Genomic DNA, 17369 nt, shown 5'->3' with positions numbered 1-17369 from the left:
GAAAAATTGGTACCTGCCTGCGGGATTCGAACACCGGCGCATCACTTTAACACTAATGCACCGGACGTCTTATCCGTTAGGCCACGACGACTTCAAAATATTGTAGTGATTATACATAAATATATTTCTGATGTTATAAATTCGTTGAAATTTAATAACGATTTAACCACGCGTCGGCACTTATTGAATTATCCGATCGAAAAATTATTATACACCATGTAACCCTTTCCGCCGAAACCGTAAGTATATCTGATGAATTTATTGGTAATTAATTAATTAAAACGTTCCGACGTGGGTTATGAGCGTGACTTGTGATACAAACCTCTCGATACTTGATAATTATCGTGTTTGTTTGTGATTAATTTTCGTTACAAGTCGTTTGAGTAAGGTATCGAAAATACTCGTGATGGATATTGGATTTAATTTCTCATCATTTCATGAGTTCTGAGTCAGAGATTTATAGTACTGGTACCACACCTTTGAAACCGAAAAGCGTTACTTCTTCACGGTAGATATAGACTGGGTGGTGGTACCTACCCGTGCGGACTCACAAGACATCCTACCACCAGTAATTACGCAAAATTGTTTTTTTGCGTTTGATTTTTATTACGCGATATTAATTTTTCTGTTAGGAATATGTTATCAAAAAAATCTTAGTTACTTTCGTCACATTGCTCGACGGCAACCACACAACCTTGAAAAATTGGTTGTGGCGGGAAAAGACCCCCCGGCCGGTCACCTAGCCGCTGGTCAAAACAAGTAACCACGCTCACCGGACTCTGGACTCCGGTTACAACGGCCCTGAGGGAAGCTGAAAAGCGAACGAAGCTTAAGATGATTTTACAAAGAGCCACGAAGGTCTTTCAAAGACACGACCTTCAGAAATGAAGTAAGCGACTCAGAAGAGAAAAAAATAATCCTTTGTGGAAGTAATTCGTGAACATATTATTATGTCGAATAGATATATCATTAGAAATCTCGGTACATGCATACGAGATTCGCATAGACAGATCGCATCGCTCGATAAAAATCGCACCGGGTAACTTATTCAAATAAAGATGCAGAAAAGTCAGTCACTTTCTTCAGTAAGGTCCCTGGTTCTCCAGATAAATCCGTTAAAATTTTGAGCGCCCATCAATTCCTACAAAACGTTATAAGGTGTTTATCGGCTCACAATGTGTGAAGTTGTCAGGTGCGAAGCTATCAGCCAAGTTGCCGACTACATACAAGTTGTGATTAGTTTCAGATGCGGTTATTTGTACACTCGTAAACAAGGCAGCAGTAATCACAATATCTCCAAAACATTCGTGGCTTTCGAACTAGCGTGTTAATAAGGAGATACGACATATATCTGGGTGCTTTAGTGCGAGTTTTTTAACGTTTTCGATCGCGTAAAAGTTAACTCAAATTTGTATAGAATTGGAACAGCGCCCCTGGCGCCAAACAAAGGGGAGCTGTTATTTGTACACTCGTAAACAAGGCAGCAGTAGGTAATCACAATATCTCCAAAACATTCGTGGTTTTCGGACTAGCATGTTAATAAGGAGATACGACATATACCGATGTGCTTAAGTGTGAGTTTTTGCCCCTAGCGCTAAACGAAGGGAACTGTTTCAACTCCATACATATTTGAGTTAACTTTAACGCGATCGAGAACGTTAAAAAACACGTATGTACTAAGCGTTGGACGAAATCTGCATCATATTTTAAAAACATTAGGATAAGCGTTACATGATACAATTTCAAACACGTCGGACCTAGAGGAGGTATTCGCGTCGCGAGGTAGATGACGTCACATCCGGAGAAACGGTCAGCTTATTAATCACACATCTAGAGCAGTAACTAAGCATCGCAAATAAACTTTTTTAATGGTGGTAGGACCTTTTGTAAGTCCGCGCGAGTAGGTACCACCCCCGCCTATTTCTGCCGTGAAGCAGAAATGCGTTTCGGTTTGAAGGGTTCGGGATCTTAGAACTTATATATCAAGGTGAGTAGCGTGGTAGATGTCTATGGGCTCCAGTAACCACTTAACACCAGGTGGGCTGTGAGCTCGTCCACCTAAGCAATAAAAAAAAACTTACGGTTGTATCGTACTAGTGATTTTTCTAGTCAAACTGAAACAAATAAATTCACAGGTTTCCATTCTTGTACAGGCACGTCGCCTCTCCGTAATATTCTCAACCGGCTTCAACAATTGTCGAGACCTTGAAACGTTTTTTTTAACCAAAACATTCCTACGAACAAACCGCTTCCAAAGAATGTCGGGCTTACAAACAATCCCTCTTTGCTTGTATTTTTGTTTAAGTTTTATCTTATTAAATACGTTGCATTTAGTGAGTTTATAAAGGACCAGTGAATCCCTGCCACTGTTATTGCTTAGTCTACCTCTCGGACCGCCAGGTGCTATGCGGTGTACTGTAGTTCGTGTACATCGATAAAGAATTTGTTGAGATATGAACAAACAATATAGACCTAACAAGTAGTTCGTTTTGAAAAAAAAAAAAACATATTTTACTTGTTTTTGATTATATATGTGCTGTGTTTTCCGATACGATTATTATAAATTGAAACACAATTGTACCAGGAGCGCAGCGTTTAGGAAGCATCGAACGAAAGTTTTGTTTTCCGCGTATTAGTGTCATCACTAATGACAGCGGCCTGAGTTTTCAACGTGACGTATTAACAAGACCCTATAGGGCTGTCAAATGAATAGTTCTTGTTAATTAAAGAAGAATTTTAGAAGTCGTCATGGCCTAAAGGATTCTGCTTTCGGTGCATTCGTGTTGAGCGATGCACCGGTGTTCGAATCCCGCAGGCGGGTACCAATTTTTCTAATGAAATACATACTCAACAATTGTTCACAATTGACTTCCACGATGAAGAAATAACATCGTGTAATAAAAATGAAACCCGCAAAATTATAATTTGCGTAATAACTGATGGTAGGACCTCCTGTGAGTCCGCACGGGTAGGTACCACCACCCTGCCTATTTCTGCCGTGAAGCAGTAATGCGTTTCGGTTTGAAGGGTGGAGCAGCCGTTGTAACTATACTTGAGACCTTAGAACGTATATCGCAAGATGGGTGGCGCATTGAAGTTGTAAATGTCTATGGGCTCCAGTAACCACTTAACACCAAGTGGGCTGTAAGCTCGTCCACCCATCTAAGCAATAAAAAAAAAAGTGACTGCGAATTTTCAGTAAAGGAGTGACAAACTTTTAACATTTTTTAATAGACAGACGTTCGTTTTCATTGACGTAAGCAATGCCAAGCGACTATAGACTGCTGAAGACTCACCTATAACTGCGTTTCAGGAAGGACATGCCATAGGGCTTAGAAGACACCAAGAAGTCTTCTAATCCAATGAACGGTTACAAGTAGTAGCAACAAATTCTGCTTCGGTGACGGGCTGTGTGATATCATTGAAATGAAGAGATCATCTCAAAAAATTCATTACTGTACTCGAAAATAGTTTGCAGACCTTTCGTAGAAAAGCTTCGCCAAACGTAAACCCTTGCTCGGATATATCTAATCATTAAATTATTATAAGTAAGCTTCGTGTTGTCAGTATGTGATGGAATATGTCACAAAGCGCTGTGTGACAGTCTGGTATGTGAGTCGCATGCCTTCCTCAGTCTCGGTTCCACACATTACCTAGCTTATAGGTTTGTTATGTTTGGTCTAAGTTAAGAAAAGTCAGCGGATTTTTGACTTTTTCTTTCAAAGACATTAAGTTTGTTTCGAAATCTGACAGCATTAGGCGATGCAGTTTTTATTCCGCCGATTAAAAAATTAACGCCGCGTGTTAGTTAAGACAACGATAATATCGTCGATGCACTTGAGACGTACCAGTCATTTAGCAGGCTACAGCACCGCACAGGAACGATTTCCCTATCAAGACCCTATTTACAATACTTTTATGGATGACGACAATAAAGCATATTGTAGGAACGGCTAGGTTAGGTTAGGTTAGAGCCAACTATCAAGTCTGTTTTTGCGGTCAAGCTAAAGGACAAAATAATTTGAGAGAAAGTGGTAGTCATTCGCGTTGTGGGACGTCAGGACTCCGCCAACCAATTGTTGGGCTGTGACTACGTTTATTTACTCCAGCAATAAAACAACAATTTAAAACCAAGCGGTAGACAGCGGCCTGGTTATGGCCCTGGCATTGCTAAAGTCAATGGGCGACGGTAACCACTCGCCATCAGGTGGGCTGTATGCTCGTCTGCCTACTAATTTTATTGCCCAATAAAATCTATCTATCTTCTATCTCTATATATAAAAATGAATTGCTGTTCGTTAGTCTCGCTAAAACTCGAACGGCTGGACGAATTTGGCTAATTTTGGTCTTGAATTATTTGTGGAAGTCCAGAGAAGGTTTAAAAGGTCTAGATAAATACGAAAATGCTCGGAATTAAATAAAAATTGCAGTTTTATTTTTCCTTTGATGCGTCCCCCGTCGGACGGATTCCTTTTGTTTGTTTTAAGTTTATTTTATACAAAAGTTTAGGTCTTTTATTTACCGATTGAGGCACTACGAAGTCTGCTGAGACCCGTTCCATCAGTTGAGTAGACAGTTGTTTGGAATGAACACAGTCACGAACGGAGCGGATGAAATGTGGAAATACCGAAAAACAATTAACTACAAAGCGGATCGCCCCGACGCGACGACGGGCCGTTCACTAAACTCGGAGATTCAGTTTTTGCTGCCCGACAATTGGAGTTAAAAGTTTTATTGTAGTTTCATTTGGCGTTGTTTAGTTGCCTTGACAATTCGTCTTCTCGCAATAAAACTATATAATCTCAAAACTTACTAATTTTATAGGAGAGTCTTTTGAAGTTTTAAACATGTAATATTTTTAATATTAATCATATTTGCAACGTTTTTTTTTTTTTTACCATTAAATTATGTATTAATTTTGTTAATAATAAGGTAGTCAAAACATAGCTAACCTAAAAAAAAACTAAAACTAAACTACGCTCTTTTGACAGTATTTATGAGAAAAATACTGGTGATACCAAATGTTTACGCATATTAACTCAATTTCGAATATTTTTTGAAAATTGTACACTTTTCATGCGAAAAGGCAAATTGTACAACCCGGTTTGATTTCCCGGTTGACAGTAGCTCTGGTATTACTGACCGCCATAAGCAACGGTAAGCACTGACGGTAACGGTGATCAGGAAAAAATAAATGCAAGCACAGCTGTGAAACATTAAAAATACATGAACTATGATTATTGGGTTTCAATTAAAAGATCTCAGCTAGCTAAAGATAATGAGAAAGAAACTAGTTGATAATAATGATAATAATAACTAGGAAAAAATCACGCGCGGGCATCCGATCCCAATTTAGAATTCCCTATGTTATGATTACCAGAGACTGATAAACGTACTTATATAGGTTTAATATATGCATATATAGATAATACACATCTAGACAAAGAGCAAACAAAACTGTTCATCACACGAATTTTTGCCTGATGTGGGAATCGAACCCACGACCCTCGGCGTAACATTCAGGTGCGTTAAGTACCTACTGCCCACCGAGTCAGTCATATTCATGGAAGTTAATTTTGTTGGTGAAACACTCGTATGTAATATTCATTTATCATTTACTAATTTAAAATTTTCATGAAACCACAATAAATTTATTCGTCTTTAAAATTATAATTAAAAACGATCGATATTAATTTGACAATTAAACATGTTAATCAAATTCAATGTAATTTATCTACAGAAGCCTCTGAACGGAAAACTTTTCGTAACTCAAACAAAGAAAAAGACGTTCCTTGATCCTGTAGATCAACAACAGATATAAATATTCAAATCGAAAAATGAATATCGATTTATAAATTGTATTTTTCGACGTTGGAACCATTTGACCAGTTAACCCTTTGACCGCCGTGTAGGTCACCGGTGCCCTACGCGGCGCAACGAAGTAATTATGTTGATTTTTCTCTTCAATTTGCTTATTAAGGCGCCGGAATATCTAGTTGACTCTGGGAAAGGCGAATCCGAAATTATTGATAAAAATATAAAAAAAGATGTGTGGTGTCGTGGGACACTGGATAGGAACGAAGTCCCTTATTATAAAAATATTAATGTTAAGTTCTATTCGAGGTATAAAGAAAATAAAATTGGAGGTTTCGCAACAACTCACGGTCATTCCGTAACGTGCGAACTTATTGTGGTACACTTCATTCACGGTTGTTTGCATAAGAGTTAGTGTATTGCGCAAACGAACGCTCTGAGATCGTGGTCAATGAATGATAAAAAATATGTTATTTTTTGTACGTTATTACAAAGTGAATTCGTACACTGTGTGCATTACTAATAAAAGTCTTACGTTACGGACGTTTTTTCCCGGTTAGGGTATCCCTCCGCATCGTACCATAAAGAACTTCGTTCCAATACTAAAAAATACATTATCAAACAAAAGAAGGCAAAGTTAGACAATCGAGGCGCTTAGTAACAGAAATCGACACAATTACTTCAGTGCATCGCGTAGGGCATTAGTGACCTACATGATAGGTAAAGGGTTAGTTATACTTACGTAGCGATTTGTTCGTAAAGTTCTACTTTTTGTACAAACGGCAAAAGTTGATTCGTGTCTGCATTTCCATCGATTCAAAGAAATCTGATGCTAAATTCGTCGCTTATATATCGGTAATAGGCAAATCAGGATTAGACACTTAAAATTTGAAATTTGTAAAGATGTAATCATGGAAATCTGACCATAGGAACTTGAAATCACAAAAGCATAGATAGGTCCCTCCCGACTAGTAAATATTGGCATTTACTGTTCGATATATAAAAAAAGACAAACAAAATAGTTAAATACCATTTTCTCGTCTTTTTGTCAATCGATTTTTTTTTTTTTTTTTGTAGCAAGCGAATTTGAGTGTTGAGAAGAAAACGAATTCTGGAAATAGTCTGTATATCTTAACATGCCAATAACAACATTTAAAAATTATTATCCAAAATGAATCTAAATCTTGAGGTGTCAGTGATAAAGGTCGAATTTCGGAAGCGAGCATTGTTTTTTTTTTTGACGAACGCACATTCAATGCAAATGTAGCATTCGTCACAGCGTTAACTAAATTAAAGTCTACTGCTAGAGACAGACAGGCAGACAGAGACAAAAGTGATCTTTCATCAGGTCATCTTCCTTAACCTATATCTTATCTTATACCTGTAAATGAGCAATTCTTGTATATTAATATATATAATCTGAATCTCGGAAACGGCTCCAACGATTTTCATAAAATTTAGTATACAGGGGATTTCGGGGGCGATAAATCGTTCTAGCTACGATTTATTTTCAGAAAATGTTGTTATATTCGTGTTTTCAATAATCAACTCTTCCCGACATCTATTGGCGAATAATAATACTATTTTTCTTAATTGAGGGCAACTAACCGCTTCAAAGACACAACGGTCATCATCTATCTATACTAATATATAAATCTAGAGTGTTTTTTACGGATGTTCCATTATAACTACTGAACCATACATCCGATTGACTTGAAACTTGGTATCCATGTAGAAAATACATGTACTTAATGGATAGGTTAAAATTTATACGAGTGTTGGACTCCCTAATAATACTGACAATAAATAATAATGTTAATTTTAAATGCCCAGCGAAGCGGGCGAGAACGGCTAGTTGTTTATATAGACAGACTAGTCTATCTGATAGTAGATGGTCACCATCGCTCATGATTTGTCAATATTGACAGGGGCACAGTCAGGCTGCTGCCTACAACCCTCCCCTCCTCTGTTAAGGTCGTGCTCCTCAGACGTTAAAAGTAATTTAATGAATACGACCGTTTTATAGGCCGATAACTTTTTTAAAGATACTGTTAAAAACCAGGCAGTGATTACGTATGACGGTCTCGATTTTATTATCTTTATTCGGGCTTCGTGTGTTTAAAGTGTATGTATCTTTAAATATGTATAGGTATGTTACGGGAAATGTACACTTTTACCGGTAAATGTGCACTTTTACCGGTAAATGTGTACATTTGCCGCAATAATCTACTTTTACCGTAACATTTAAAATTATAGAGACTCATTTTGAAATATTTGGATTTCGTCTTTAATTCAAAAATTGACCTAGAACGACCCTTTTCAGCGACTTTTAGTAATCAAATGACCATAAGTAGCTTATAAAAGGACAAAGCTATCTATCGGTCTCTTTCACTCCGTCCCCTTCCTCTACGTTTTTTCGGTTTGAGAACTTTAATCAATGTTTTCCAAAAAACACATTTTTTGAGTTGGGTCTTTATAATTCTAAAGGTGCGATATATACACAGACCACATTACTAATGCAATTGTTGCACGAACAGAAACTACATTTGACTTAATTTATTTGTTATATGAGTACTTTAATGACGTTATTATTATTTTATCTCCCGGACATTTTTCATTTGATGTGATATTGTGTATCATTTCACCCAGGGCCATTCTAATATGTATAGTTACGTTAATCCGTAAAATGATTATTGTGGTTTTCTGGTGGTATCTGGTGGTAGAACCTCTTGTTAGTCCGCGCGGGTAGGGTGCCACCACCCTGCCTATTTCTGCCGTGAAGCAGTAATGCGTTTCCGTTTGAAGGGTGGGGCAGCCGTTGTAAGTATACTGAGCATATACGTTGTAGATGTCTATGAGATCTGGTAACCACTTAACACCAAGTGAGCCGTGAGCTCGTCCACCAACCTCGCTCGTCCGTCCAACAATAAAATGTACGGCTTTGTTATGTCACGGCTCGTTTGGAACCTCTGGGTCTGCGGAGGGATTTCGCTTCTTTCTGTATTTTGTACCGTATGTTCCATGGGGAGTGCTCTGAGGAATTGTTTGAGATGATTCCATCATCTCGTTTTTACTATGACACCCCATGGCACCTGAGTAGAGTCATCCATACTACCTGGAGCCACTGCGTTCATCCACAGTGCGTTTCCAGAGATCTTTTTTGCCACGTACCATTCGGCTTTGGAATGAGCTCCCCTCTACGGTGTTTCCCGAGCGCTATGATTTGTCCTTCTTCAAACGAGGCTGATGGAGAGTACTCAACAGTAGGCAGCGGCTTGGTTCTGCCCCTGGCATTACTACAGTTCATGGGCGGCGGTAACCACTCACCATCAGATGGGCCGTATGCTCGTCTGCCAACAAGGGCAATAAAAAAAAATGTCACTCTCTGATCAGCTGTGGGTGAACCTAAATTACGTCCCAAAGATATAACGACCGAGCGATTCGTGGCTCTGGTGCGGCCCACGTAAATAACACAATCCGGAGGCTGTCCACAAATCACTCACAGTTTATACCTAAGTAACTCCTGCCTATATTCATTATGGCGTCGTTAACTCGACGTAACGCGAGCATCTACGAAAGCCTTCTTAATTGACTTCGCAAATTGAATGCTTAATCTTTGCAGTTAAAATAAAAGCAGCTTGAGACTGTAAGGCGAATTCAACAATGATTTGTGAACTTGTAATATACTTTTTGATTTCGTCATGGAATATTTTGATTGTTTCGTCAGTAAGCTTTTTTTTTATTGCCTAGATGTGTGGACGAGCTCGCAGCCCACCTGGTGCAAGTGGTTACTGGAACCCATAGACATCTACAACGTAAATGCGCCACATACCTTGAGATATAAGTTCTAAGGTCTCAGAATAGTTACAACGGCTGCCCCACCCTTCAAGCTGAAACGCATAACTGCTTCACGGCAGAAATAGGCGGGGCGGTGGTACCTACCGGTGCGGACTCCCAAGAGGTCCTACCACCAGTAATGAAGATGTTACTGAGAGTTGAGGTATGAAAGTCATATAGTTTTCAATCTGAAAAGAAATGTCACTGGTAACAAATGTTAAGTATATTTTTGGGTACAATGATAATTGTTATTAGCTTGTGATTTCAAAATGATTTAATTTCAACAGTGAAATTGATGATTTGCAATTTTAATTGTGAAATGAAAGTCGTCGTCCCGTCGGAATTAATTTGACTCTCTTCTATGAGTTAGAAACTTCCACGGAGCCAGGTCGAAGAGGCCAGAAACGCTTTCAATAAGTCAACAAACCAAAGACGCGAAATTGCCTCTTTTGTAATTTATCAATTAAAACAAAGAAATCTTGTAATAACGAAACATATGAAGCTCTTAAGTCGGCCTAGGCCACCATTTCGATTTGGACGACACTTTTCATTTATTTTTTTATTTGCCAAGCAATCTGTTTCGTGGAGTCAGCCAGCTGTTTGGAAAGCCGGCTCCAGAGTAAACACAGTAAATTGCCGCCTTGTGCCCACAAGCATGCTTGTAAACAAGTTGTTTAAGGAATTTCGAATGTCTTTATAATAGCTGTGCTAAAAATAAATGAAACTTCGTGAATTTGGTTTAAACACTAAATCAAATCAAATCATTTTTTTTTTATTCAACATAAATGAAAGTACACACTTGTTGAACGTCAAAAGAACTACAGCCAATTCACAAAAACTAACCTCCGTCCTGAGAAGAACTGGAACTCAGCGGGCGTGTCTTTTTTTTTTAACCATTAGTTTTTTTTTTACGAGGAGTATTATAACGTAACAATTATTGCAATATTGAAATGCCCGGAGCGAGCAACTCATTCCCACTTTGTGCAATCTTCTAGATAATCAAAAAATTAAGAAAAAGAAAAGATTAAGAAAATGGAGTAGGTTTTTTTCTTCCGAAAAAACCGAACCAAATGGAAGACGATTGTGCAAAGAGCCACGAAAGCCTCTCAAAGACGCAACTTTCAGCACTTATTTTTTTAATTTATTGCTTAGATAGGTGGAGGAGTTCACGGACTAGCAAATTTTAAGTGGTTACCGGACCCCATAGACATCTTAAACGTAAATGCCGCCACCCATCTTGAGACATGAGTTTTATGGTCTCAGTTTTTACAGTACAACGGCTGCCCCACCCTTCAAACCGAAACGCATTACTGCTTCACGGCAGAAATAGGCAGTTTTCTCGGGATAGTTTGAAAACGCAATGTTTGTCAAGGATCATCGAGGTGGAAAAACCTGCTAAATCCGAAAAACAAAATAAAAACCGGACTAAACATTACATTTTCCATCATTCAATAAACATAGTCGCATTTCTTGATATTTAAGACAAAAAGAATAGAGTAGAAAATACTATAAATAATTTTCAATGTTGATATAAAAGGTGATTGTTTTTAAACAGGGGGAGAGCCCAGGGACCCGGCGCCACGGCGAATGCGACTCAGCCGAGATGCCGGCATCGGACGCGGCGTCTGCTCCTACTGTGCCCCCTGCCCCTTCTGCAACGCCACCAGACCCACCAGCCAACAACCTTACTGAGGTTCAAATAACTCTCCCTTTTTCATCGCACTCTGAACAGGTCGTGGCCATGAAGTAGGAGCGGTATTTCTAGATACATCACGCCTCACCACACCGCATCATCTTTATGGTTCAACGAATAATGCAATGAAAGTGCCACCACTAGCGGATATAATTTGCTGAGTCCATCATACTATATTTTGATACCAACAATTTGTAGGCTAATTAACAACGCAATGTTTTGTTTTTTAATAGACTAATTTACTTCTACAGTTTTGTAATTAACTAGCTGACCCGGCAAACGTTTTTTTGCCTTATAAATTATTACTAGGAAAGATAAATTAACCTTGATATCGACTGCAGCGCCATCTGTCGGGCCGATTTGTGAATCTAACCCTTCAGGGCACCACCCAAACGCATATGAAAAAAATCATTCAAATCGGTCCAGCCGTTTAAGAGGAGTTCAGTGACAAACACACGCAAAGAAGAAATACATATATATATATATATACAAAGACAAACAGGGTCAAAATTTAAGTATGCATGTATGTTTTTACAAAAATGTCGTACTGCTGAAGAGATTTAAAAATTAGCTATCCGCCAATTTGAGTAGGAGGATGTCTGGCGTGATGGGGAGAGTCAAATAATTAAGGCTGGAATTGGATTGAAAATCCAAAAACAACCACCGTCAAACAAAGAAAAAAATGCTTTTATGGTATTTGGCCTTCAATTTTAAAGTGATTACCGTCACTCATACTCCAGTCATCGTTCTCGTCCAACCCCTTGCTTGCGACGAAGGGCTCGACGAGTAAATTAACCCTCAGACACAGCCCGCTGAGTTTCTAGCCGGATCTTCTTAGTGGGTCGCGTTTCCGATTCTGTGGTAGATTCTGCGAAGCACGGCTCTTGCTAGGGTTCGTGTTAGCAACGTCGTCAGGTTTGAGCCCCGCGAGCTCACCTACTAGTTAAGGTTACGCTGAAATAGCCTCTCAAGGCTCTCAGCTTAAGTAGGAAAAAAAAATCGCTCCTAGCTTCCGGAACTATCAGGGCTATCGTTACGTCGCTACCTTCCATAAAGTTATCTTTTCAAGCGTTGATGAAGAACGAAATACATAATTCTCAACAGACCCAAAAACAACGCTCGGTAGTGGTGTCGCTCACACCGGCAAGGCAGCGGGAAACCTGGGCGAAGAAGGCGGAGTTCCTACTGGCGGTCGTCGGTTTTGCAGTTGACTTGGGGAATGTGTGGCGGTTTCCTTATATTTGCTACCAGAATGGAGGAGGTGAGTTTAAGGCGGCTTGTTATATCTATACTAATATATAAATCTACAGTGGTTTTTACGGATGTTCCGTTATAACTACTGAACCATGCATCCGATTGACTTGAAACTTGGTATCCATGTACTTAATGGATAGGCTAATATTTATATGAGTGTTGGACTCCCTACACCAGTTGCGGGGGCGTTAATGATGAGAATCTTTGTGGGAGAAGAAGGGGGTGGGGTGGGTTAAGAAATAATAGAATAAGAAATAATAGGTAATAATGTTAATTTTAAATGCCCAACGAAGCGGACGGGTACAGCTAGTTTCCAATAATTTTTTATGTGTTATCACATAAAAAATATACTTATACGATATTTTAAAGAAATAGATTTATGAAAGATGAGCTTAAGTCCTACATGAGTTTTTCCGAAGACCTTAATGTGTTTGTTTGGGTCAATCGGTCTTTAATGATAGCCAGAAACGATAAACTCCAGAGTGAAATATCAAACAGAAGACTCTTTCAATTGATACGGAATAACACTTCGAAGCAAATTAAGCAAGATGGTTGTGCATATCAACCAAAGAATTGAGAATTTAACCCCAACGATCTGCTACCTATGAATACCAATTATTTTGTGACGACCTTAAGTTTTTGTTCAGGCGCATTCCTGATACCTTACTGCGTGATGCTGCTGTTCGGAGGTCTTCCGTTGTTCTTCATGGAGCTGGCTTTGGGGCAGTATCATCGTTGCGGCTGCCTCACCCTTTGGAAGAGAATCTGTCCGGCTTTGAAAGGTAAAGCAAAAACTTGTGTTTTTGGATCGAAGTTCCTTATGGAACGATGCGGAGGGGTACCCTAACCGAGAAAAAACGTCCGTAACGTAAGAATTTTATTAGTAATGCATACAGTGTACGACTTAACATTGTAATAACGTACAAAAAAGAACATATTTTTTTATCATTCATTGACCACGATCTCAGAGCGTTCGTTTGCGCAATACACTAACTCTTATGCAAACAACCATGAATGAAGTGTACCACAATAAGTACGCACGTTACCGAATGACTGTGGGTTGTTGCGAAACCTCCAGTTTTATTTTCTTTATATTTCGAATAGAACTTAAAATTAATATTGACTTCGTTCCTATCCGGTGTCCCACGACACCACACATCTTTTTTTTGATAAAATAACTTCTCATTAAAACGTTTCATATTGAATATTGATCAGTGGGCTCAACAACACGCACTACGAATTCTCCAGACTTTAATAATTAGGGTTATTAAGTAGGTAAATATATTACTGGGGATATATGATAGAGATATATAGAATCCGATACAAAGAATAATAAATTTCAGTTTAGTTTAATAATGTCTTGGACAAGTCAGAGTTCCGTATCTCTATCTTCCATTCCCTTCATCCTTCCGTTCCACATCGTTTGATTAAAAGCCGAATATACTATAAATTGAAACAAGTAATCTATACTAATATTCTAAAGCTAAAGAGTTTGTTTGTTTGAACGCGCTAATATCAGGAACTAGTGGTCCGATTTGAAAAATTATTTCTGTGTTAGATAGCCAATTTATCGAGGAAGGCTATAGGCTATAAATATATATAGCTAGGCTACATATATAGCTACAACTAGGCTATATATATAACATCACGCTAAGAGCAATACAAGCGGAGCACCAATAAAGAATGTTTCAAAATCGGGGTTATTTTTACCTTTTGAGAGCTTCCGCTGCATGCGCTGCAGAAACGGTTAAAGTTTCGCTAAAATAATGTATAACAGAATTGTTCCCTTTTAAAAGATCTAAATAAAGGCCGCGACACCATATGTCTATTTGTTAAGGCAGGCTCACTATAACGTTTTTATGCTAACCAAATTTGTTCTAAAATAAAGCCTTATTTGTGAACTATTCCACGCGTCGAAGTCACGGGCAAAAGCTAGTCAAAAATACATAGCTCATTTTAAATCATTCAATATAAAAAAACTACAAATAGAAGAAACAGTTTCCCCTTAGAGCACTAACCAAGATTATACAGTAAGCTTCCCCGGCCTATCAATTACTCAGTGAGCGAACCTTAAATAATTATCTCTTGTCATTCGTAATTCAAAATCCCAATACACAAATCAATCTAGAAAATCACAGCAAAATCGAGAGTGTACGTAACAATGCTCAGTGCCCCGCGGGGGTCCTTCTTTTGTATTGAAGAAATCGTGCCTGTCTTTTACTACTGGGAAATATCTCTTAAAAACTTGATTGCAGCTTGAATCCGGTATTGTATCTGATTATAAAGATACAAGTAATATAATTTATGATAAATAATTATTTACGGGCTTAGAATACCAAAATATATTTCTGTGGGTATCAAAAAGGGAGACTATGGGATTCTGGTGGTAGGATCTCTTGTGAATCCGCACGGGTAGGTACCACCACCCACCCCGCCTATTTCGGCCGTGAAGCAGTAATGCGTTTCGGTTTGAAGGGTGGGGTAGCCGTTGTAACTATACTGAGACCTTAGAACTTATATCTCAAGGTGGGTGGCGCATTTACATTGTAGATGTCTATGGGCTCCAGTAACCACTTAACACCAGGTGGGCTGTGAGCTCGTCCACCCATCTAAGCAAAAAAAAAAAAAAAACACATGAGAATAGGTAACGTTTCCATTTGTAACTTTAGCCACTTACCTTCCGTTTCTGGAATGCACTACCGTTTTGTTGTTCCTTCAGCAAGCGGGGCTTAATAATGGTCCTTACGTTAGATAGCATTTTGGATGCGTCCCTAACTACGCCAATCTCCAAGAACCAAGAACGGTGATTAGCACTTAACACCAGATGGACCGTGAGCTTGCTTGTTCTTTGGACAATAAAGAAACTACAAAGATATAGTAGATTATTATTTTATTTGTCATCAATCAATATATATATAAATGAACTGCTGTTCGTTAGTCTCGCTAAAACTCGAGAACGGCTGGTTTTGAATTATTTGTGGAAGTCCAGAGAAGGTTTAAAACGAAGATAAATATGAAAACGCTCGGAATTAAATAAAAATAACAATTTTGTTTTTCCTTTAAAGTATCTCCCGTCGGACGGATTCCTTTTGTATGTTTTAAGTTTATTTTAAACAAAAGTTTAAGTCTTATTTATCGACTGAGGCACTAAGAAGTCTGCTGGGTCAGCTAGTTAAATAATAAAAGATAACTATTGCTTAGAAGAGAGGATAAATAATGTAACGTAATGGTCATTAACAAATTATACAAGATGAAGATGATGCGTGTTTTTAATATAAAGTAGGTATACACGATCGTTTATTGACGGACCAAGGACCGAAGCAATCGCTAAGCACTACTTAAACACTCCACATTCACACGCAGTGGGTCAAAATGAATCGCCTTATAAATATACAGCAGGCAATGCTTTTACTTGGAAGACAAATGGAGAAGCCACTCGGAGGGAGGGCCTTGTTAAAATGTATGAAATGGTCAGTTGCTCTCGAGCTCCGTATAAATTGTGCTTGATAACATTGAATGACAAGTAAGTGCTGTGTGTGCGCGTGAAAACTTCGGATAGCTCTAAGAATTATCTGACTTTATATTTGAGAAGCGATATTCGTGTTGAGATGTCTATGGTCCGAAATTTAAAAGAGCCGGCGTTATAGTCGTAGCGCTTAGAAAATCAGCGGTTTGAAGTTTTTCTTTTTTTTTTTATTGCTTAGATCGGTGGACGAGCTCACAGCCCACCTGGTATTAAGTGATTACTGGAGCCCATAGACATCTACAACGTAAATGCGCCACCCACCTTGAGATATAAGTTCTAAGGTCTCAGTATAGTTAAAACAGCTGCCCCACCCTTCGAACCGAAACGCATTACTGCTTCACGGCAGAAATAGACAGGGCGGTGATATCTACCCGTGCGGACTCAAGAGGTCCTACCACCAGTTATTACGCAAATTATAATTTTGCGGGTTTGATTTTTATTACACGATGTTATTCCTTAACCGTGGAAGTCAATCGGGAACATTTGTTAAGTACGTATTTCATTAGAAAATTTGGTGCCCGCCTGTGGGATTCGAACACCGGTGCATCGCTAGATATGAATGCACCGGACGTCTTATCCTTTAGGCCACGACGAAACAAGACGTCTTTAACGGTGGACATTAGGTATAGAAGTAACAACTTTTTTATAGTATCCGTATTTATTGCTTAGCCGAATGATTGGGTATACGACCTACTTGGTGTAACATAGTGATCCCATAGACATCACAGCGTGAATGGCACAACCCATCTTGAAACTAGAGACGTATTTTCCTTTAAAACACTTTTTTATTCTTACCTAAGCTGCAGCTTTAGAAAGCTACGCCAGCGTAACCGAGCGAGGAAGCCACGACTACTTGCGATCAGATAAAAGTATAGATTTTAAGCTTTTTAAATTTGGTATTAGGACCTCTTGTGAGTCCGCGCGGGTAGGTACCACCACCCCACCTATTTCTGGCGTGAAGCAGTAATGCGTTTCGGTTTGAAGGGTGGGGCAGCCGTTGTAACTATACTGAGATCTTAGAACTTATATCTCAAGGTGGGTGACGTTATAGATGTCTATGGGCTCCGGTAACCACTAAACACCAGGTGGGCTGTGAGCTCGTCCACCTAGGTAAGCATTTTAAAAAAAAGTGTCATCACAAATCCGTTTGGATGGAAATTTATAAAAATACATTAAAATCTAAGTATTTACATAAATCGAAGACCAAGTTCGTGGAAGTGCATCGATCGAATCCGAATGAAGGAC

At 38.8% G+C, this 17369-nt stretch overlaps 1 protein-coding gene across 1 annotated transcript in view; it reads left to right on the top strand.

Moving 5' to 3' along the window:
• Sert (serotonin transporter) overlaps positions 1-17369 on the top strand; it is a 35557-nt gene that overhangs the window by 5379 nt on the left and 12809 nt on the right. The window contains 3 exon segments of the mRNA NM_001043971.1: positions 11207-11344; positions 12449-12605; positions 13246-13380. Of these exon segments, the coding sequence (NP_001037436.1) occupies positions 11255-11344; positions 12449-12605; positions 13246-13380 (382 nt within the window). The 5' untranslated portion in view covers positions 11207-11254.

Source organism: Bombyx mori, chromosome 8 (genome assembly GCF_030269925.1).
Source record: "Bombyx mori chromosome 8, ASM3026992v2".
In the NCBI taxonomy this organism is placed as follows: Eukaryota; Metazoa; Arthropoda; class Insecta; order Lepidoptera; family Bombycidae; genus Bombyx; species Bombyx mori.
This window is presented reverse-complemented; position numbering and strand designations above follow the sequence as displayed.